The following is a 24,907-nucleotide window of genomic DNA, read 5'->3' as shown; positions in this document are numbered from 1 at the left end:
AGCAAAAAGGGACTTGCTGACCGTGAGAAAAGCCGTGAGGCTGAAACGCGTCGGTGGAGTGTTGGTGAAATAAATACCCTTTGAAAAGTATCCGGTTGTGCCGCCCTTCTTGTATTGTATATATATATATATATATATATATATATATATATATATATATATATATATATATATATATATATATATATATAAATAAAAGAAATGAGATAAGTATATTTTGGCTGGATTACAATAAATAGAAATGTGTAATCTTATCCTCCTGTTGGTGTGATGACATTGAAAATATTTGAATAATAGTACAGTGGACTTCTGCCACAAGACCAATAGGAGAATTTACTGTCACCTATTGTAAAAATTTTTATATATTTGTTCCTCCTTTCGCCATCCTTCCCTTCCCATGAATCGGAATAGTGAGCAATACATGTCAAATTATAACAAAGACTCTCCTGGAGAGGATGCTTAGCTAGGGCAGAAGATGGTGCAGGCTAACAGCAAATATGATATCCCCTGTTAGGACAGGTGTCGCCTATTTCCTGGCTGGAGGAAAGACACAAACAGTTGCTCAGATGAACATATGTCGTTTGATTTGTCCATATAAAGTCTGATGTATCTGCGAATGCAACAATCTTTCTACTAACGTTGTGGGATTTGGGAAGAATGAGTATAGTTGGACAAGTTTATTTAGATGGAAGTCAGCAGAGACAAAGGGTTGGTCTGTAAAATGACTTTGCCCCTTGTGAAGCAGATAGAGGGATCTTTCAAAATAAATGCCTACATCTTCCCTACCCTCCTTGCCGATGTAATCCTATGAGAAGCACTGTCTTCCCAGATATGTAATTTGGATGAGCTTTGGGAATCAGCAGAAAGGCAGCATAAGCTGGCTCCAGACAGTGTTGAGCTTCCATGACACCCAGGGTGCTGCACAGGTGGAAATACTCTAAAGTGTACCTTTGTAATTTTTTTTATTATTCTTTGTGAGAATAGGTGAGGTGTATTCTGTTCTTCTAAATCTAGATGTTGCTGCTAGATGGACTCGTACTGGCAAGTATGTAAGACAACTCTTGGTTAGGTCTAATAAGTATGAAAGTATTTGGTGAGGCTGAATATACACCAGATGGAATCCTATGCACTGTTCATAAACACTTCCACTTGGCATTGCAGGTCTTCATGGTTGCTGGTGCTCTTTCTGCACCAGGACGTTCCAGTATTTCGTAAGCAGCTCCAAGTAGTCAGCTACCATGAAGTCAGCAACTTGTAGTCAAAATGGAGCATCTTTCTGTTGTATTTGGAGGGGAGCCTGGAGTGCACTTACCAGAAGAGCAAATAGTTTCAGGAGTTTGATGTACCACTGCTGGCATGGCACGCCAGGGCAAATGAGAATCACAGTACAGGGATGTACCTTTGCTTTCCTCAGTACCAGGGATCATTGGAAACAGGGGAAAGGCGTATGCAAAGACTTGGACCATTTGAGGATTCTTGTTTGCCAAAACCTGCTGGCGTAGCACTGGCACCCCCTGTTATATGGGGTGAGATGACACCTTTTTTGAAAGGTGAAGTCCACTTGCTTCAGGGGAGTTTCCACTTACAGTAGTCTGAGTGTGTCCACCTGATAGTTGTGGCACCCTGGTAGATGTTCCACATGTCAACTTGGTGGCAAATGGCCCAGCCCCATATGAGTTGTGCTTTTTCCAAGAGGCCGGGACCTCGTTTCCCTCAGCTTGGTGATGAAAACATAATAAATGTTATATTGCCTATCCTGATGAGGACCATATGACTTTTCAGTCTTGGGGGAATGCTTGTAGACCCAGTTTCATGGCCCGAAGCGCCAGGATATTGACATGAAGCAGATTTGCACTGCGATTTAACAGCAATCTCCACCATAACTGTACGCGACAACAGCAGTCTTGTGACTGGGACAGTATTGTCAATGAGCCATCAATATATTTCCATTGACTGTCCAGTTCTTGTTGAACGGGTCTCTTTTGGAACCTGCCAAAGGGTATAAGGCCTAAACAGGATGACTTGTCTAGCAGAGATTTGCACTCCCTGGATTAGAAGGATGCCTTTTAGAGAGGTTATTTTACCTGGAGCTTCATCACTTGGTCAGGCCTTTAACACATGTATGTCTAACATCGCTTTGAAGAACAGAAGCTTTGTTTGTGGTTCCACAGATGATTTCTCAATGTGTAGCATCAGTCCCAACCTGTAAAACAGACCGATGCAGGAGACTGCAGAAGCTGTTTCGTCTTCTGTTGATGGAGTATTGACCAGCCAGTCATCCAAATACAGGTACACTTGGTTACCCTGTCATTGGAGTAAGGCAGCAACTGGCACTAGGCAATAAGTGAAAATCCAAGGTGCTGATTTGAGGTGAATGAGCACACTTTGAATTGGTAGTGCTATCCCACGACTGAAATGCCTAAGTAATTCATATGCTTCTGGTGTTAAACATGTGGAAATACTCCTCTTGAAGATCCAGGAAGGTCAAGTAATCTCCTCCCTGGATAATCAAAAGGACTACTTGGAGCAAAACCATGCAAAAAGACTTCAGGAACTTGCTCAGTTCTGGGAGGTCTAGAATCACCCTTCATTGTCCAATTTTCTTCTTTATCAAAAATAATCGGAGATAAAAACCCTGGATTCTATGGGATCCCAAGACTGTCTCCATCAGTCTACTGAGAAGGAAGAGGAGGAGAATTTCCTGTTGTAGCTCCCTCAAGTGAAGATTATGAGTTGGTAGAAACTCTAGCATATGTTCAGAGAGTACAAACAGCCCCAACCACTGGACTGATAATATGAACTTCGATGTGGGGGTAAAAAGGAGAAATTCTACCCCACACCTGCCGAAGACTGGAACGGTTGGGAGGCAGTTGTGGTGAGTCAAGAATCTAGCTCTCTTCTTGTGGTTATTGGTACAGGTTTGAGAGGTTCACGTCTTCCATCCAGATGATCGGCCATGCCTTGTTTCCAGTAGGTTGTATACCAATGGTCAGGAGGGTTCTATGGTTGACCTTGATCTCCATACCAATTGAAACCTCCTCAGTAGTTCTGGAAACTCCAAGATTCATGAAAAGTGACTGAACCTGGGTTTCAATATTGGAGACTTCTAAGAATGTATCTTTTTCACGTATGTCAATGTTCAGTAGGGTATCATTCACATGTTTTCCAAACAGGCCAAGTCCACAATGGCATATGCATGATCTTTGATTGGACCTATGGATGGAAAGCCGTAGACCACAGCTATCCCTGCCATCTTAAAATAGCTGCTCCTGTCTGCTGATGGAAGGTTGTACTGGATAAGTGCATTGTAGCATCAATGATGGTTGCAGATGTTTCTGCTCCCTCATGGGCAATTTCCAAGTCATGCCACGTCTGACACTCGTAACGACCCAACACTGCTAAGGTATTTGCCATTTTGATTGAGGATACCACTGTTAACTAACCGTATGGCTCAGCTGTGCCTGGAGGAGCGGCCTATGGCATGATCAGGTTCTTTGATCTGCACTGGCCTGCTGACATAACATAGTCTGGATTTAGAAGGTCTGTAATGTAGGCAGTGACCGAATCAAGGCTGTGGAATATTGGATTTTTGATTGAGCATCTTGAAAACCCCTCATAAGCAACAACCACAATCCCTGTCAGGGTGAACAACAAAAGTCACTAAATTAACCTGTGCTTAACCCTCTGATGCTTGCCACATGAACAGTCAGGCTTAACTTAGAGGCAATGTGTAAAGTATTTATGCAGCACATGAACAGAAATAAAGTGAAACCACAACATATGAAATATTCGAAACCAATTTAGAAAAATATAGTATATTGTAATAAATAATTTGGCACCAAAATGAATTAAATCAAATCAGTAGAACCAGGGTGATGGATTTTCAAACTTTTTTAGTTAAAACTAGTGCCTAAATGATCAAAGAGACAACCGCGGGTTTCTGGTCGCACAAGATTGGGGCAAAGTCAAAAGTTAAGGTTGATTCGGAGTGCAGTTTGGCTACACAAATTAGATTGGGCCAAGTCTCCGATTACCCTCGGACTTAAAAGTAACTTTGAAGTGAAGTCCTCCACAGGTCCAGGAGCATACTGAAGAGTTGGTTTTGGGGCACAATGTTTATACCTGGTGGCATTCTTTTATTGGGGGAGAATCTTATAGGCTAAACGTACCCCATCTCTGCACTACCCTTCTGTAGAAGGACTCAACATCTAATGTACAGGGAATGTTTGTGTCAGGGTCAAAACAGAAATATTTCACTTGATTGATCATATCCATGCTATCATTTTATACAGCAACGCGTCTTTGGTACAAAGTTCTTGATGAAGTAATCTATATATCAGACCCAATGGTTCAAGATAGTACATTGGGCACATAGTCCTTGTACACAGCACAAGTTACTTACATGTGTAACAAATATCTGTAAGAGACATTTGTTAGTGATAGATCCCTTACCTTAGAATATCTCCAGGCGTCAGACTGGCTCTGGAAGGTTTGTCAGCAGTACCCATGAGCGTCGGTAGGCATCGTCGAAGGGCTCCACGTACTTCATTGGCGTTGTAGTCACCGATATGATGTCGCTGGAGCTACTTAGATGCGCCCACCCGCGCTGACGTTAGTTCTGTACATGACTTTCCGCACCATGAACGCAGAGCCATGCAAGTTACTGACCACTGGACCATTGAAACTAGGGCCCTGAAAGGGATGACTGTAACCCTAGAAATCAGTTCGCAGAACGGGAGGATGGGTGGGGCAGTAAGGAATCTATCACTAACTAGTGTCTCTTACAGATATATCGTTACACAAGAAAGTAACTTGTGCATCTGAAAGAGACACGTTAGTGATAGATTCCTTACCTTAGAATAGATACCCCCGTAATACCAACCCCGCTGGTGGGTCTGCGAACAAAGATAACACCAGAAAGTCACGGAGAACAGAACGGCCAAAGAAGCAGTCTCTCCGGACTGGACTGTCAAGGCAATAATGCCTAGTAAAAATGTGCAACGAGGCCCACGTGGCTGCCTGACAGTTGTCTTGCAGGGGGACACCACAGCCCAATGCAGTAGTAGCTGCTGTCGCCCTGGTAGAATGGGCGCAAAACCCACCATAGGTTCCTTTTTAGCCAGAGAATAACAGGCTTTGACACACAAGACGACCCAGCGAGAGATAGTCCTCGTGTACAGGCCGGCCTTTCTTGGCGCCCACGGAGCCAACATAGAGCTGGTCATCCACCCGGAACTGTTGTGGACGATTCAGATAAAAGAGCGCAAGTTTTGGGTCCGGATAGTGGAGCCTCTGTTCCTCTATGAAGGGTGCAGAGGCTGAAAGAAAGTGGAGAAGGTGATAGTTTGCCCCGTGTGGAAGGCAGTGACAACCTTTGGCAAGAAGGAAGGACGAGTGCGAAGCACAACCTTTTCCGGGTGGACCGACAGAAACGGAGGCTTACAGGAAAGAGCCTGTAGCTCACTCACGCGCCTAGCAGAGGTGATGGCAACCAGGAAAGCAGTCTTCAAAGTTAATAAACGAAGAGGAAAGTTGTGAAGCGGCTCAAAAGGAGCACACATCAGAAAAGTAAGAACCAGATTCAAGTCCCACTGTGGTATCACAAACTGAATAGGAAAGAAAAGGTGAGTAAAGTCTTTGAGAAATCTATTTACAACAGGGGACTTGAAAAGAGAGCTGATCAGGGAGCCTAGGAAAGGCCGAAATTGCAGAAACCTAGCCCTTAATAGTGCCCAGAGCAGAGCCCTGCTGGGCCAGAGAAAGAAGGAACAAAAGGACTTCAGAAAGAGGCAGAAAGGGGATCCACAGCCTTTGCTGTGCACCATGCCACAAACTTGTACCACCTGCAGGCGTATAACGATTTAGTGGAGGGACGCCTGGCTGCCAGAATGATATCACAGACTTCAGGAGGCAAGGCAAAAGGAATCAACTGTCGCCGCTCAATCTCCACGCATGTAATGGGAGGCTGGATAGGTTCGGGTGGAGGACCGTCCCCTGCTGCTGCGACAGAAGATACTCCCGAAAAGGCAGTCTGACCGGGGGATCCATGCGCATACTGATTAGCTCGGGATACCAAACTCTTCGTGCCCAGTCCGGGGCCACAAGAATGACTTGGGCCCGGTCGCGCCTGATGTTCAGCACTCTGGGTAGAAGTGGTATAGGCAGAAAGGTGTACAACAGACCGCAACTCCACTCACAATGAAAAGCGTCGCTGAGCGAGTGCCACCTTGGAAATGACAAAGCGCAGAAGTGACAACATTGCTTGTTCTCTATGGTGGTGAATAGATCCACCCAAGGCTCACCCCATTGTTGAAAGAGACCTTGCGCCACCTCCGAGTGAAGACGCCATTCGTGATCCATCAGGCACCGGCGACTGAGTTTGTCCGCCCTGGCATTAAAAAAACCTGCCAGGTGTTGAACAGTCTAGGAAATGCCTTGACGTTCCAGACATATCCAGAGACGCAGAGCCTCCTGAAATAGGGTTCACGACCCCTCCCGCCTGGTTTGTTGCAATACCACATGGCGGTGGTGTTGTCTGAACACCTGCACCATCCTCCCCTTGACAGAGGGAAGGAATGCTTTCAGTGCAATAAGGATCGCCCGAAGCTCCAGAAGGTTGATATGGAGCTGGGACGCCGCTGGAGACCAGAGGCCTCTGATCCCCGCCTCTCCCATGTGGCCACCCCATCCCGGGAGGGACGCATCCGCCACCACTGTGTGCTCCGGCTGGGGAAGGGAGAGGGATCTGCCGCTGACCCAATGCTGTTTTGTGAGCCACCACTGCAATCATTGTGCAGTGCCCTCCGAGATATGGACGTGGTCGGACAGGTTCCCCTGATGCTGCGCCAACTGGAACTTCAGGTCTCACTGCAGAGCCTACATATGCCATCTGGCATGGTTGGTTAGCAGGATGCAGGAGGCCATGAGGCCATGAGGCCCAGCAGCCACAAGGTCGACCTGACTGAAACTCAGGATAAGGGCTGAAAGATTGGAATCATAGCCCGAATGTCTAGGACTCGCTGTTCAGGAGGATAAACCCGAAACTGTGCAAAGTCCAGAGCCACTCCAATTAAGAGGAGTTTCTGAGAGGGAGTCAGTTGCGACTCTGGCACGTTGATGGCGAACCCCAGCAAGTGCAGGAGGTCGGCCATAATCTGGAGGTGGGAGATGACTGTTTGGGGCGAGCCCACCTTCAACAACCAGTCGTCGAGATACGGAAAGACTGAAACCCCTGGTTGACAGAAACTCCTGCAGCTGGGCCAGAGTCGCAGATGGACCCGGAGAGGGCAGGTAGGCCATCAGCAACTGCGGGGGCGGCGCCACCTGCACCCTCAGTCGTGACCGGCTAGGGGAAGGCGAAGAGCGGCGATGCTTCTTCGACTTCTTTTGCTTTGCCTTACCTGACTCAGAATACGAAGACTTAGAATGGTGGTGATGGCACCGCGGCCGGTCCCTCGACCTCCGACGGGACCTGGAACTGCGCAGAGCCGACTCCCAGGCCTCCAGCCACTTTCAAGATCACTCCCCAAAGTTCTTGGAGCCATGGCCCGGCAGTGGGGCTACAACTCAGAGTCGTGGTCGCGTCACAGGCAGTAGAGACACTCCGGGTGCGGGTCCGTCACTGACATCGTGCGGGGGACTGGCCGCACAAGATTTAAAACAGGGCATCCCTATGCACCTGAAGTGTAAGTACTCCAAAAACTCACTCAAAAAATTATTGGCGGTACTGCTCTCTCCGGAACTGCGCTTGCTGGCGCAGAAAAAGAAAACGGACGTCAGCACGAGTGGGCGCTTCTAAGTAGCTCCTGCGATGTAATCTCGGCAACTACGATGCACTCTGAGCCGTACGACGACGCCTACCTACGCGCAGCGGAATTGCTGATGAAAACTTTCCGGATCCAGACTGACGCCTGGGGATATTCTAAGGTAAGGAATCTATCACTAAGGTGTCTTTTAGATAATATCCCATAGTTGGAGGGGCCTCATCAGGGACAGTGTCACTAAGAAAACACTTGGCCATAGAACATGAGCACACTTTTTTTCCCACGTGTTTAATCTATGACTACTGGAACTATGCCTCACCTGCAACTTTTTCTACTTTGATGGCCATTTCTTCCAACAGATTAAAAGAACATACATTGGGACGGTTTTTTATTCTGAATTTGGTCATGCTTTTTATAGATAACCTAGAAGTCAACAACATTCTCTCAGATAATACATTTTATGGCAACCTTATTGTTTGGAGACATTACATCAATATTTTCATGATTTGGCACGGTTCAGAAGGCACCCTCTCAGACCTCTGTAATTGGCTCAATACTAGTTGTAGTGGCCCCAAATTTACACTCGCCCTCAGCAGATCAGAAGTTGCCTTTTTGGACCTCTTAGTTAAAAACGGAGGGCAAACTATTCACATCACAAACCACAGAGATAAACACTCTACTCTCTTACACAAGCCATCATCTGAGAGCACTAAGGGCTACTTTGTGCAAGGGGCTAGCCTAGCAAACTAGGGTAGCAATCTATGAAGAGTGCTTGGTATTGACCTAGAGAGGTACTTCTCACTCCCAAAACACAAGCATTTGCAATTCAATTGGTCTTGAATTTGCGAGAGTTTGAGCTACTGGCATTGTAAATGTCAATGCCTTATTTTTATGCGTTTTCAAAACCTGCAAGAGGTGCATACACACCCACTTTGTACTTCTAGTCCTTACTTACAAGAAGCAAAGCTGGCAGTAACTGCACCTCTTTTACTGCCAGTCTGTGGTGCTGAGTGATGTTGAGTTGGTGGTGTGCTGATGCTGAAGTGGGGCTGCGTTGGAGGTGGTGCACTGATGCTGATATTGTGCAGTGCAGACGTTAAGGTGGTGTTACGCTGATGCTGAGTTGGCGATGCACGGATGAGGAGGTGGTGCTGTGTTGATACTGAGACAGTGCTCAGGTGATGTTGAGGTAAGGTGGAGTGATGGGGATTTCCTCACCACCACTCTTTAACAGTGTCCCTTAAGGCTCCATAACCACTAATGTTAAGATACATTTACTTTGTTATAAAGCGCCACACATACCAGTGCAGGGTGTCAGAGCACTTTGCATCACACCCAAATTACACAGAGACAATCATAAGAATATAAATTAGGGTAAAGGAAATGTTACATAACACAGAGGACTACATGGTGTAGAAGTCACAAGTCGTGCATATTGGTAGGCAGCATTGCTGCTAGAGTGCTTGAGCCTCAGAAGCACATACTCAGAATTGAAAACAGAACACCATAGTTGGGGGTTCTCTGAAATAAAATATTCAATTTCCATCCAGATGAACCCTTTTTGCAACTTTAACCCCTTGCTTGCTTCGGACGGCCCCCAGCCGTCATACATCACAGTGGGCGTATGCGGAGGACGGGCCATCCGAATCCCGCCTACTATTTAAATCGGCTGCACAGCGCGAAAATCTGTGCAGCATGCAAGGAGTTAACCCTTTCTATGCTGATGACGGAACCGCTCCGTCATCAGCTGCGGTGGCGCTGTGCTGATGACGGAGCGGTTCCGTCATGGCCCGGCGGCCGCGCCTGCGCGGCGCAGATTCCGCGCCTGCGCTGGGCGTTCTATTGAGCGGGCGGGGCCATGACGGAACCGTCATGAGCACAGCCCAACCGCGGCTGATGACGGAGCGGTTCCGTCACCAGCATGCGGCCACCCCGCCTCCTTAGCACTGCGGCGGAATAGCCGCCGCAGCGATGCGGTTAAACCAGTTCTCAAATTGCAATACTATGAATTTTGTTTATGCAAATATCTGTCCATGCAATAAGATCTGCATTGATCAGATGACACAAAGTCTGCATCCATATATGCCAACAGAGCAGCAGACTACGTTGCAAGGTGGCCAATGCGCCTTTGGTCAACACTTCACAGAGAAAGGACACACTGAAAATGGCCTTCAGTGTGCCACCCCCAGGTGCGGACATCAATTCAATACTTAAGAAAGAACTGAAATGGCATACTACGTACAAACAGCTTGCATTCTGGACACAACAGGTTGGAAGATTGGACTGCTCTTATTTAAACCTTACTCCGAAAGACTACGGCGCCGTCAGCCCTTTTGTTTGTAAGAACCTTTTAATATTTGTATGCCATTCATGCTGATGTTCCTCCTTTTTTGTTCGCACATAAGTTACCTTTGCTGTATATTATGGTTTTTTAACAAACTGGGGCTTATGGAGATGGCGTCTCCAGTCATTCCACTTTTCAACCGAGCTAACCTCACATTTTTTTCCAAACTACATGTATGTCCTGCATTGCTCAGGATTACAACGCTACCCTACTTATTACCTGATCTTGAAGGTGACATTTCCCTTGGCCTTTGATGCACATATTCCAAACTCATGCAATGGCATGTTTTGTTGCTATACCTATCTTACAGTTAGTAAGTCTGGTTCTTAAAATTCTCTATTGTGTTTCTTGATTTCATAATGCAATCAATACACTAGTCTAGGTAACTGTCGTAGATCAATACATTATTATGTGGCTTGATATTGTATTCTCTCATGTAATTTATGGTCCTTCAATTCTCTGTTCAACTTTAGGACAATGGTGATTTGGTGCCCTTGGTCAGAGTCTTTAAATACAATATGCAACGTGTACTCTCTGCTCTTGGTTGAGACACCTCTCCGACATGGAAGCCACACGATTTGACTATTGGCTATCGTTTTACACTTCTAATGGTTGCTCTATGGTAGTTACAATTATTCTTTACTACAAATGGAAGAAATCTTATGAAAGGTCACCATCATTTATTGCAAAGTTAGCAAAAAAGCAAAGGCACCTGCATGACATATGGCTCTCCTCCATAACCAGGGCTGGCAGCTACGAATATCTGTGTCTGATACTTGTACTCCTGGTAGGGTACCTCTTTAGCCAGGGCTTAGTACTAAAACTCAGGAATGCAATGTGCTTCCAACTGCGCTGGGTTGTAGGCAGTCTTTGTTCTCTAATGTGTGCCTCCAGATTAGATGGCCAAATCTGAGTGGGCAAGCTGGTGGTCACCTTAATGGATGAAAAGGTAGCGGTTGTAGAAAAGGCCATTGTTGAAGATGTTGTAGTCGAGCTCATAGGCATTATTGCTGGACTCGCTGTTAGAGGCCTCTTCTACCGAATAATCGATAGAAGGAGGGACATCCTTGGAGTGGTCGCCAAGTATGTCATTGTGACTATATCTTCACTGTTATCACAGAGGGTTGTGCCATCGGTGACAATTTGAATGTCAACGACAATGGTTTCTTCTTCATCACAGAGCAAGATGACAAGTCACCAGTGAAGAAATCAGCTGACACAGGACATCATAGTAATTCAGATTTGAGCTGTTTTGTACGCAGATTGGTATTTTTCGTTCCTTGAGTGCTTTACAGAGGAAACTCTATTTTTGTCTTGCGAAGGGGTGGCTGCAGGCACTTTAATTTTCAAGTCAAACTCAGGAAACCCTGCAAGTTTCCTTATATGCGCTGGCTTTGTGGAAGTACTTTGTGGAGCACTTTTCACTAAATCATTCCCAGACAAGAGCCAACCTCCCCCCTTCCCCTTCCCCCCCCCCCCCCCCCCCCCCCCCCCCACAAACACACACAGACGGGAGAGGAGGTTATTTTCTTTTTAATTTCCAAAACAGAGTGCCACCCTCCTCTCTCTGTCCTTCACGGCCATAGAAGGAAAATTCCTTCAAATTCCACAACATGGAGACTTGTTCACTGGATATAGGCAATACATATACTGCTTACGTGGAACATCAGTACAGATCTTATTCCATCCCAAAGGTAGAGCAGGAATTAGAGAGATTTTTTTCTGTAAGTCACAATGACATTGGTGACAGAGGTCACCCTGGCCTAGAATGTGGGTGTTATCCAGAAAATATACCCTAAAAACAACTAACAGTACTCTGAAATCTGAAGGTAGGGCTATGTCAGTTCCAAGGTAGACTAGAAAAGTAACAGTATGGTCACTGAGAGGGCAGAGCAGAATTACCGTTGGAAACCTTCTCACACATGAGCCGCAGAAGTCTGAGCTATAATGGCCTCTAGAGGGAGTAGGAGAGCTTAACACGTCAACCTCATTGGCATACATTAGAGTTTTCAAATTAGGCAATTTGCTACCAAACAAACACTTTTGTTGAGTACTATGGCAATTTAAACAGTGTTCTGCTATTTTAAGATTACTGGAGATTCCCGGCCTGAAGATGGGGAAACTCAAGCAAGTGAATATACGAAAAATCTAATGCTGGAGAATAGGTTCCATCACCAGAAGAGTTCCATCCACGCAATCTGACTGACATCAGAACCTGAAGACATACAGCTTGGTGCTATAATTATACAGTTCGATGTAAATCCTAATGCCTTAAGTAGATTCCTTGTCTCAATAAGGAGGTTAAAACTGCTGGAAACTAAATGCACCTCTGCACTTCTCTACACAGAGTGCATCAGATATTGAGTAAGCCAGCTATATGCACTTAGAGGCCTGGGAGAGACCAGATAAATTTAATTCAAGACCAACCCTCCCTCCAATTCTAAATTGGAATGAACCTAAGTATGATGTTGGAGTGCAATTGCTAGGTACAGACAAGGTTGAAATGGAAGATAGGCAATGATGAAATGATGATGAAATGATGATGATGATGATGAAATGATTACGCACTTGTATAGCGCACGACTACCCGTAGGCATCTCGGCACTTGTACGAATACCACCAAGGAACCCTTCCTGGCCTTTCCCTGTGAGGAGCCCACTCCTGGGCACCCCCAAGGTGAAGTCAGGCATCCTCAGCGTTGTTGGGGCCGTTGTAGAGATTAAGCAAGCTATTGCCCAGAGGTGCAGAGTGGGACTTATGATTAGAATAGGCACCGAGGCGAGAATTATCAGGTCCGAGGAAATTGAGCCCGAGACCCGCCGAGGCGGGAATTGAACCCTGGTCCCGGCCAGACTACTGCATCAGGGTCTGCCGCTCGAACCATTGAGCCACACTTCTCTACAAGAAGACAGGACAGCAAGGTCCTAATATTTGACTCTCAAACAACAGGGATTCAGAGGCACAAGCATATAGGTATCAACATCAGCAGGCAGAAGAAGATCATCACCTGATGGTTTTAGGCTATTCTATTTTCCCTGGATAGGCTGCATAAATACATGCAAGGACACTGTAAATAAGTGGCCACAATGTACATGACAAATATACAATACAGGATGAACATCAGTAGTTCTAGCAATGTTACACGCATGTGAAACCAGACGATAAACATTCATGAAACTGATAATTTACAAAATAAGAGCAGTAAGTAAGTAAAGTGACTTTGAAACAGAATACCTGCTATGTATGTCACATTGTGTAATCAGAGGTTCAATTTCCATAGGAAATTAACAGTTTAACGAGCTTTACATGAGGTAGGAAAATTCTTCTGGATGGTATAAGAACTACTGAGTCAAATACTATTCAGAGTATGCTTGAGGGGAGACAATGGTACGTAGTTTATTTTCGTTTTATATTTAGAACCTACCTCTTGTCCTAACCGAATGGCAGCTTCTGTAAAGCTTCTGCGTTCGCTCTCAAAGTTTTTTCTTTGTTCACTAAATAGCCTCCATTCTTCCTGTAAGCGCTCTTTATCTTCTAACAGATAACAATCCTTTAGGAGTGTAGTTGTATCGTCATCACTGGGAGGAGCAAGCTGCTGCTATAAATATAAAACATATTTAATTTGCAATGATCCACAATAGATTTTTGGGTTGCTTACCGTTCAGAACAATGACGGATTATTTTACACTGGTGAAACACACCTGAAAACAAGTGAGACCACTTTTGCTCAGGCCCCCTGCCCCCTCTCAAAATATATATATATATATATATATATATATATATATATATATATATATATATATATATATTTTAATGGGACAGGCACAGCGAGAGAAAGGGAATGACCTCTGCCTGTTTGCAAAAGGGAGGTAATGGACGGCCATCTGCCTCCAGAAAGGCCACTCTGGCACCCACTGGGCCACTGGCGGCATCCAACAATGCAGAAACCGCCCAAATCGGCCCTCATGCTGCTCAGAACAGCAGCCCACAGCTGGAAGTCGGATACCGGCTCCTCGGGCATTGCCCGAGTGCCTGCGTTACCAATCCAACGTTGATTTCCAGCCACTGCCTGAAAGTGGGAGCTTCTCATACTGCCCGCGAGAGCCATGTCCTACCATTGCTAATTGGTGGGAGCTTCTAACACTGCACACCGGAGAACGACCTTTATAACGCGGTCATTACACCACAATAGCTTTACAATGTGGTAATTACAATGCAAGTCGTTACAACGACCTACGCTAGAGGCGCTGGACTTAGGAATAGTATGATTTACTGTTCCAACATCTTCCCTACTGCTCCACACACTGGAGTTGGAATAGTAAATCATACTATTCATAAGTCCAGCGCCTCTAGCGTAGGTCATTGTAACAACTTGGATTGTAACGAACACGATGTAAACTACCGCGTTGTAAATGAATGCGATGTAACGTCATACATTCCTGCACACCAGTGTGAGAGCCCCAGTGCCAGCTCTTCCCACACACAGCGTAAGCTTCAAACACTGGTCACTCACACAAGCGTCTCACACTGCCCAAGAGAGCCATGAACAGCCCTGCTGGTTAGTGGGAGCTTCTCACAACTGCTTGAGAGAACCATGCCCGGCCACTGTCCAACAGTGGGAGCTTATACAGTGCCTGGAGGGAGTCGGGTATCTTCCTGTGGCACCAGCGTCGGTTCTCACACTGCCACAAAGACCAGCTTCACTCCGTCAGATGCTTGAAGTCCTGGATTTCACGTTCACAAGTTACATGGACCAATATCTCTAATTTTTCACACTGGTCTACAATGTTTATTTACTTTTTAGTTTTCATTTAATCAATTATGCAGATTTGGTGATTTTGGGGTTTTCGACCAACTTGAGAAGAAACATTCGATTTATTTTAATCTGATGGCAACCCATTCTGTTTATCAGACTCCATTCAAGGTAATTTGCCTTTTGTTCTTTTGACCACAGCCCAAAAATGGCACCTTTTCTTCCCACCAAGCCGGAAACCACTCTTTTGGGAAGACTGTTCGAGCCACATGGAATTAAAGGAATATGTAGAGAAAACTGATGCCGTCTAAAGTAAAATAACGTTTGTATAAACAGCATTAACAAATCCCTAGCAGGGTTGATGACATTTGTGTGTTTGAGGTAAGAGAGCTGCTATATGCAGCCAAAGAGAAGTGCCCTGGCTAATGACAGTAAAGCAGCCTATGACCTTCGACACCAATTACTCCACAACCCACGACCTAGAACTAAAAAAACCTAGAACCAAAGAGTTCATCCGTTCAAAAATGTGTTTGAGGTAAAAACGTAATAAGTCATCATTGAAAAAAGCCATCTGAAGGAGAGCACAGGTCAAATTCATGTGATCAGCCAAAAAGCACACATTGTTTGTTTGCAGCAAGCGTATAAGACGTATTTTTCTATTTTAATGTTATGAACTGAAAAATTGCAAATTAGAGTTCTTAGATGAGCCCAATTCGTATTTATAGTCTACTGGTCAGTGGTAAGTTCATTCCTGTGTAACAGTTTAGCTCTCTGTGAAGAAGAAATGCTACATCAACTGCAATAAGGTATGGCACCTTTTTCTCACAGTGATATTAAGACCTCTGCTTGGGATTCTATTAGCCTGAATGTGTGGAATTAAAACGGTTTTACTTTTTAGGTCTGTCTTGACAGCGTCGCTATCTACATACCTAGAGGCAGATTTACAAGCCACATGCGACACTTTTGCGACACTTAACGTGGCAAAAGTGTCTCAATGGGCTTGTAAATATTCCCCCATTTGTTTTGTCAGGACTCAAAATGCCAGCCAGGCCTATTGGCTTTTCCAGTGCTTGTTTATTATATGGTCTTACAATTAAATGTAACTCATGTTAAACATATGAAGTCAGTCGGAAGGCTAGGAGACATGAATAGAACATGTATCTGTCCATTTTCTTGTCGCAATGTATGCATGTAAAAGCAACTAAAATCGCCAGTTATGGTAAATCGGCCTCCAAATGGACAATTTGTGTGCTTCATAAATAATCGTTCCTATTCTTTCTTTTAACTTGCAGAAGCCTAACTAATTGCATCAATTGCATACATTTATTATAAAACAACATTCTAAACATTTAAGCAAATCCACCGTATGAAGCCTGAGTAGTTTTTGATATTCGAATCTGTTTAACAAAAGAATAAGAAAGACGAATGATTAAAGGACATTTTAAAATGGAGTCCCTGGGATGACAAGACGTCGAACCACCCTCATGAAAAACCTTAGCTTTTAACAACGGAAGAAATGTTTGCAGTAAAAGAAGCATCCAGCTTTAAAGCGGATAGACGTCGAACCACCCACATGAAAAACCTTAGCTTTTAACAACGGAAGAAATGTTTGCAGTAAAAGAAGCATCCAGCTTTAAAGCGGATAGACGTCGAACCACCCTCATGAAAAACCTTAGCTTTTAACAACGGAAGAAATGTTTGCAGTAAAAGAAGCATCCAGCTTTAAAGCGGATAGACGTCGAACCACCCACATGAAAAACCTTAGCTTTTAACAACGGAAGAAATGTTTGCAGTAAAAGAAGCATCCAGCTTTAAAGCGGATAGACGTCGAACCACCCTCATGAAAAACCTTAGCTTTTAACAACGGAAGAAATGTTTGCAGTAAAAGAAGCATCCAGCTTTAAAGCGGATCGAGCCATCCTAGTGAGCCGTATAATATGTAATCTCAACGCAAGGCTGATTTTCTATAATAGAGCTCTCTGCGCAGCGCTGTTCTTTGGCCCGTCTGAATCTCCTTCCCGGCTCCATATTATATATGTCCTTAGTGAGCATTACTGTTCACAGGGCCTTGTAGTAACGGAGCCACCCGGCCTGTTTACACACGCACACACACACGCATACACCTCAGGGGCGGGGTAGCCCCTGGGTATAAATAAACCGGCGCAAGACCGCTCGGGGTCTTTGGCCCTAACCAGCAGAGTGTGTCAGCGTCATTCATTGTCCAAAGTAGTTAGGCCCCACTTCGTGGCATAGGCCCTCATTGCCCCTGTGTCCCCGACACCACACTGGTGACGAGGCGGGTCTCGTCCCACGCCTCGCCCCGCAGAAGTGTCCCACCGTTGCCTCCTGCCTGGAGGGCTCGCGCCTGTCGCGCTCGAGCCCTCGGCGTGAGGCTGCCACGTGGAAGAACGTGTCCCGTTGCCCTTCGTCGGACATCTCCAGCATCCGCAGAGTGCCCCAGCATTGCACTTGCGCCAGGCCGCGGCGCCGAAGGTGAGCCCGGGCCTCTCCCAACGAGGTCCGCGGCCCGTGTGTGCGGCCCTGCCCAGCCCGCAGCCCCAGCAACCCGGTATACCGCAGCCGCATTCCCGTGCGGGCTGGCTGATTGCGTGCGCGTCGCAGGCACGTGACCCACTGCCAATTCTGGGCGTATCGGGGGGGGGGGGACGGGGACTATTTCGGCCCCCACGCCTTGCACGCATCAAGCGGACGCAAGCAGGCCTCGGTGTGCGTCGGGGGGAGGGATCGGGCCCCGCGCCCGGCCCAGCTGCTGCTGGCCCCCCCTGCACACGAGCGTGCACGTCTCACGTCTTGGGCCCCACGAGGAAAGGAGGCAGCTACGCGCTGGCAGTGCCCACCGCCGTGAAGCACGCCAGACAGTGGAGCCTCAGAGCTGTGCTCACACGACGTCCTCAGGCCTACCACATAGGGAAGCATACCCTACAGGCCCAGTACATGCTCATCAGTACACACTGGGGAGGGCAGTCCACAGTGCCTCAAGTCCTGCCACCTGCCTATGGCATCTCCACCACTGGCACTACGTCAACGGGGATCCCAGGAGCCACACCACGGAGAGGCCCCACCCGCCTACCTCATAGAGAGGCACAGTTCTACACTGCAGGCATCTGCCACGTGCCGGCCCATCGCACTGCACGAGCATACAGCAAGCAAACGACGGCGGCGCAGCAGTAGCGCCAACGCAACAGCAGGCCCCACAACCGGCTGGGCCACAGGCTGCCGCACAACCTCAAGTCGCCGCGAATACCGCGGGCCCAGTGGCGGCCGCCACACCGGCTCCTCCCGGCCACAGTCTCGCAGCGCCCCTCCCACCGTTCAGCGAACTCTCTGACTCCTTTACGGCGGCAGCGAGCTGGCACTTGTGGATAGGGAGGCTAGACCACTACTACGTCGGAGTTAGAGAGACTGATGGGAGAGTAAAACGCTCACTACTGATGTGTTACGGGGGAGATGAACTCTACAAGCTCTTCGAAACACTGCCGGACAGAGGCGAGGCCCATGACTACGATGCGGCGGTCACAGCACTTAACCGATATTTTGACCCCAGAGTGAATCCGGACTACGAATGGTTCAAGTTACGCCAAGCGCGACAAGGCGAGACGGAATCTATGGACATATTCTACGCGAGGCTGCAAAAGCTGGCGTTGGCTTGCGAACTGCCGGACCAACGACTAGAGATACGCGCGCAAATCATCCAGGGTTGGAGGTCAGTGCAACTCAGACGCCTCATCCTCAGGAAGCCGCGGATCTCTCTTGATGAAATCCTCGTTCTTGCAAGATCGCTTGAACTCTCCAATGCCAGGGCCGATGAGTTGCAAGCCGCCCTAGACCGCCCCGGAGTAGCGGCGAAAGTCCCAACCATCAAGGAGGAGCACGTGGATGCGATCCGCCGACGTCCGCCGACACAAAGAGGGAGCGCTCCAACGACGCCACGCGCAGCATGCGGGAACTGTGGCATGGATCACCCCACAGGAGGGAGATGTTTCGCAAAAGGCAAAGTATGCTCAAACTGCGGAAAAATGAACCACTTCGCGAAAATGTGCCGCAGCAGCGGCAGTCGCTGCCCCGGACCGGGCTTGAGGAGCCCCGCACATGCCGTGAGACAGCTGTCGCTGGAAGACCCAGGACCATGCAGCGACGTATCACAGTCGGCGTTTCACCTTGAAGATGACGATGACGATGTTTTCTTTGTATCCTTCGTAGGGAGAGAAGTTTCGAGGAGGAGGCCACCCCCCCCATGTGTGAGATATCTATAGCCGGTTCCCCTGTACAAGCACTCGACACAGGGGCGTCGGTGAACGTAATGGATAGTGCTCAATATGAACAGCTGTCTCCACGCCCGCCACTATCCCCATCAAAGGCCAAGATCTATACCTACGACAGTGACGACCCGCTTCCACTGCGTGGAGTGATAGAAGTAGTCGCTGCCTCTAATGACCAAGAGGTAAAGACGATCTTCCACTTAACGGGTGGAAGACGTGGCACGCTGCTCAGCTGCCACACAGCCGAAGACCTCCAGCTGGTGTTTTTTGCACGACAAGTGCATGAGTTGCATGCAGACGCGATGCTGAAAGACTTCCCTGCCCTGTTTCAAGGACTCGGTCGCCTGAAAGGAAAAACTTTCAAGCTCCATGTGGACCACACAGTCAGACCGACAGCCCTAAGGCAAAGAAGGGTACCGTTTCATTTGCGGCCGCAGGTAGAAGAAGAGTTGCGGAAACTCGAAGACTTGGGCATCATAGAGAAGGTGTTGGGCCCAACACCGTGGGTATCGCATCTCGTGATAGCACCGAAACCGAAACAGCCGGGCGCGATACGCCTGTGAGAAGACAAGCGCCTACCCAACAAGGCAGGGAATAGAGAGAGGCACCAGAGGCCCACGATGGACGAAATTGTAACGGACCTAAACGGAGCCCGTGGTTTTCGAAGCTGGACCTAAACGCCAGGTATCACCAGCTCGAGCTACATCCGGATAGCCGCAATATAACCACCTTCTCCACTCACGTCGGACTTCGGAGGTACAAGCGGTTAAGCTTCGGCGTGTCGTCAGCCGCTGAAGTTTTCCAGAACGCCATTAGGGAGACGCTGTCAGGATTGTCTGGAGTTATAAACCTAAGTGACGACATACTCGTTTTTTCGAAGACACTAGAAGAGCATCATGTACACTTCCGTGCCACCCTGCAACGCCTGGCCGATCACGGTCTCACCCTACATCGGGACAAGTGCTCCTTTTATAGGAAGTTAGTAGAATTCTTTGGATACATATTCGAGGGAAGGACTGCAAGTGGATCCGAAAAAGGCAGAAGCAATCAGGTCGGCGCCGAAACCAACATCCGTATCTGAATTCAGAAGCTTCCTAGGGATGGCCACTTACTGTGGCCGCTTCATCCCCGGTCTGGCGTCCCGCTCAGAACCGCTACGCATGCTGACCAAGACGGGCCAACCAAGGACATGTTCTGCAAGAGAGGACGAGGCTTTCACGGCCATCAAAAATGCATTGATCAACGACAAGGTCATGGCCTACTTCAGGCCCCATCGGCGTACAGAAGTGGTTGTGGACGCGAGCCCGGTTGGCCTCGGGCTGACCTCATGCAGGAGACAGAAGCACACGAATGGGTGCCCACTGCCTACGCTAGTCGGGCGTTGACGGCAACCGAAATGAGGTACGCTCAGATCGAGCGGGAGGCTCTGGCCATCAAGTGGGCATGCCAACACTTTCACCTATACTTGTATGGCCACGAGTTTAAGGTCGTTTCAGACCACAAACCCTTGGTGCCGCTGTTCGCGGGGACGGCCAGACTTGCTCCTCCCTTCATCGAAAGGTGGGCCGTCCAACTGCAGACCTACCGTTTTGAAGTCATCTACCGTCCCTGAGCAGACAACCCGGCTGACTGCCTATCAAGACACCCCGGAATGACAGCCACCGATCAGGGGTCAGTAGACGCGGAGGAGGTCGAAGAATTCGTAAGGATGCTGTCGCAAGAGGCTTGCCCAGTGGCCCTCACGCTGGAAGTCATCGGGAAGGCTACCGAGGAAGACGAGTGCCTCAACCGAGTGAAGGCCACCCTAACAAAATCGCAACAGGAAACATTTCCTGGATGGGGTCAGTGCCCTCACGGCCGCGGAACAACAGTCAAGACAACAGATGTGGAGGGCCCAGCGCGAGCACAGCGTGGGACCCCATGGAATAGTCCTCCGTGGAACAGCGATTGTAATTCCCGTCAGTCTACAGAAAGAGGTGGTGCGCCTGGCTCACCAAGGCCATCAGGGGGTGTCGAAAACAAAAGCACGACTACGCAGCAGAGTGTGGTTTCCCGGCATGGACTCCGCAGTAGAGGAAGAAATCAGCAACTGCCACTCGTGCACCATCACAGGCCAGGACCCAGCCCCCCCACCCGGTGATCACCGAGGACCCCGGTCACGAGCCGTGGTCAAAAATCAGTGTCGATTTTGGGTCCTTCCCGGACGGACGACACGCGCTTGTGTTGATCGACTCCTACTCACGATTCCCGGTAGTGGAGGCGGTGCCCTCCACTGCGTTCACACATGTGAAAAGGGCCATGGAAAGAGTGTTCGCCATGATGGGCCTACCTGAAGAGATAAGATCGGACAACGGCCCACCTTTTCAAGGGAAGGATTTTCAGACCTATCTGACCGCAAGAGGCATCCATCACAGGAAAATCACCCCGCAATGGCCTCAAGCAAACGGGGAAGTCGAGAGGTTCATGCGAACTTTGAATCGCGCACTTCAGATTGGGGTGGAGAAAGGAGAAGATGCAAGGAATGTCTATCCCAATTCTTGAGCGCGTATCGGCAAACGCCTCATTCCACCACGCGTTGTGCCCCGGCACATTTGTTGTTCAGGAAAGTGCCAAGAGACTGTGTACCAGCTGCACCCTCCTGGTGCCCGCCTGAACTAGACCAAAATGCCACTCAAGATCGAAGGAGAGGCACAAATGAAAAAGCCAGTCGAGCTCGGAGAGCCCAACCCAGGTCCCTGGTGGTCGGTGACAAAGTTGTCCTCAAAAACAGACATCAGAACTGGAAGTACGACACCGCCTATGAACCCAAAGTGTGGGAGATCGTCAACGTCCAAGGCACCATGGTGTCCGAAACCCGAGGCACGAGAGCAGTGACGCGGAACGTGTCATGGTTCAAACTCATCCCTCGGGGGCGTGAAGATGCCAGTTTAACACCTGAGTGCGCTGAGGACGAGGAAAACGGCCAGGCAGACAACGAGCCACCGACAAGCCAGCGGGAAGAAGAAACAACCCCGCCAAGACCTGAACCGGAGAGGAATAATATCACGGCGAATGCCCTGAGGGAAACCCGAAACCTCTCCGAGCGACACAAAGAATCGTCGAAGCCAAACCCAACTCCCAGCCAGAGACTGAGAGACTATGCATGGAGAGTGGGATCGCCCAAGAAACTCATGACCCGGACTATTGATCCGTGAGTTTGGAGGGATGTAGTAACGGAGCCACCCGGCCCGTTTACACACGCACACACGCACGCACGCAAATACCTCAGGGTCGGGGTAGCCCCTGGGTATAAATAAACGGGCGCAAGACCGTTCGGGGTCTTTGGCCCTAACCAGCAGAGAGTGTCAGCATCATTCATTGTCCAAAGTAGTTAGGCCCCACTTCGTGGCATAGGCCCTCATTGCCCCTGTGTTCCCGACACCACAGGCCTGTCATTTCTTAGCAGAATGAGAAAGGCTAAAGAGATATTTCAATACCATACTGGCCTGATCATAAAATAACTCAATGGAAATGTGTAACCGCCGGGGGCAGCGCAGCAGGATAGTCAGCAGTCGGAGCATTTCGCTCCGGTTCCCTGTACACATCCATCGACCTATCGCCATCTCCTCGCGCGCGTTCGGGTTGCTAGGCAACCGGGTCACCACTCTGAGGTCTTAAATGCGGACCCTAAAGCAATGATGATGGGTGATATTATGAAGTAAAGCAGATGTTTGACAGTAGAAAATATTTATTAATAATCCACATAACTATTATGCACCAGCGTTACCTTTATTTCTTTGCGTTGTGTTCCTGTGCGGCCGTGGCAATTCTCGATAACTACTCAGTGATGTGAGGTTCAGCTGTACCTAAATTAGGCGCTGCACCGGTCGAATTAGATTTTTGATTTTCACATGGCAGCCCGGGCCCGTGCGAGAAGTAGGCCGAGAGATCGCTGCGAGTGCTCAGCGCCATGATTAAAGAGCCACTCGCTTTCTGATTCTGCCATAATAAACTCCCCGCCTTTACCAGCAGGATTTGACATCTTCCCCCACACGCGCACAAAACATTTTAAGATAACAACTTAACCGGTCCCTCCCCCGCTGTGACGATAGTATCCATTGGCCCTGAAAATGAAGTCTGCACCATGTGAAATAATGACTTACGAGGCTCTACTTTAACTTTTAGACTCACCGTGACTATTTGCTGCAGTCCCTGGTCCCCGTTGACGGTGCCGCACTCCTTGCCCCCGACGCTGGTCTCCCCCCCGCTGCCGCAGCCTCTTGGAATCTGGGCGCAGCCGCAGTGAGTGGGGGACTACGTTGCCCAGTGTCCCCAGCGGCACACGCCTGTTCAAGGAGAGCCCCTGCGTCACGGGACGCGCGCGGGCGGCGCCGGGCTAAGCCTGGGTAAAGGGCAGGCCGTCTGAGGCAGTCAGAGGCAGGATAAGGCAGGGCAGGACCACCTCTCTTTCATCGGAACATTGGACTTACATTTTTTGGACTTTGTCAACGTGGTCCGTGACTTTATATTTAATGGTCTATTACCATTTGCTGTAAGCTATATTAATATTCAATTTTTCTGCCTATTACCTCATTGCTGAATTATGAGTACTCGCAATGGGGTTGGGGGTAATGGGGCTGTGGGTACCCTTCATGCCTTTTTTATCCGGGCAGAATCATTCCTAAACAAAGAGATTAAGTTCACGCAAAAAAGATGATCAATGGAGACACGTTGTGTTCCCATTGTAACATCCATAGGGGGTCCCTCTTTTAACTCACCAAAACAAGCTGAATGCAGCCTAATTAGTATTCACCATCCAGCCATTGGGCCCTCTGAGCCAGAGATGGCAGCCACAGAACTACCTATTATAACCGTAGGAACGACCCCCTCGCCCCTTTGACCCCCTCGCCCCTTTCACCCCCCCAAATCGTCACACGATCTACACGCCAGTTACAGGGTGGGGGAAAATACAGTTTTAAATACAACACGGAAAAGGAAGGCGAGGGATTTACCCGCTACAACCCAACAAACTAACAAAGCAGCTAAAACAAAAGGCTTTGCCCGTGGGAAGACTGACCCCCTTGATGAGGTAACAGTCATCAGCCCCTCTGATTCAAGTACCTCTGGATGTCACTGCCCCTGCAAGCAGCCCCAAATTGATTTAGGAGATGTGTTATTATCCAAGCTAGTAGACAAATTTGCGGTATTGTTAAATCCACTGCTAACCAAACTTGCCGATATCAATATAAGACTAAATATCAGAGCAAAAACTATCGACCCAGCCTAGCCAGTTATCAAATGGAACTTTGGTAGCATCAGGGGGGGTCTAGTGCATGCTTGGCACCCGTCCTCAATCAGCCATCTATTGTAAATAATGATCCCATCAGAGCGGGCACACATGTCCCTACACCATGCACCATGCACCATGCACCATTGGGGCAAGTTCGACATCAAAGGGGGGGGGGGACATCAAGTGAGGGGAACAATAGGGGCCTGACTGGGGATAGTTCAATTATTGTACAAACTGCTCATAGCAAGGATTATTTTAATTTACCCCCCGAATGTACACCCTATGTTAATTGTTCTCTCCAATGTACCACCTTTAGCTCCCAACACAGTGGAACATTGGAGCTCTTTAAGAAATAGGGCACTTCACCCATTGGACACTAAGACTGGACTGGGCAGCTGCTTGTTTCAGGACTTTTAAATTGGCCAGAAGGGTCCCATGGATAGGTATATCGATTCAATCTAGCAGAGGTGATTGCATAATACAGAATCTTGGTTCAAT

The 24,907-nt window shown here is 48.2% G+C and overlaps 1 protein-coding gene across 5 annotated transcripts in view; it reads right to left on the bottom strand.

Moving 5' to 3' along the window:
• The window catches only part of SSX2IP (SSX family member 2 interacting protein), a 472,212-nt gene that overhangs the window by 136,501 nt on the left and 310,804 nt on the right, over positions 1-24,907 (bottom strand). For 2 of the 5 annotated variants that reach the window (XM_078645587.1, XM_078645596.1), the window contains exon 11: positions 13,532-13,705. The exons of 1 other annotated variant lie outside the window; for it this stretch is intronic. In XM_078645587.1, coding sequence (XP_078501713.1) covers positions 13,532-13,705 — 174 coding nt within the window. The remainder of the gene's footprint in view (positions 1-13,531; positions 13,706-24,907) is intronic. 2 more of the 5 variants (XM_078645605.1, XM_078645613.1) reach the window with 1 other exon arrangement.

The sequence above is a fragment of the Lissotriton helveticus genome, chromosome 1_1 (assembly GCF_964261635.1).
Source record: "Lissotriton helveticus chromosome 1_1, aLisHel1.1, whole genome shotgun sequence".
NCBI classification, from domain to species: Eukaryota; Metazoa; Chordata; class Amphibia; order Caudata; family Salamandridae; genus Lissotriton; species Lissotriton helveticus.
The sequence above is the reverse complement of the archived record's forward strand: the minus strand, read 5'-3'. Positions and strand labels throughout refer to the sequence as shown.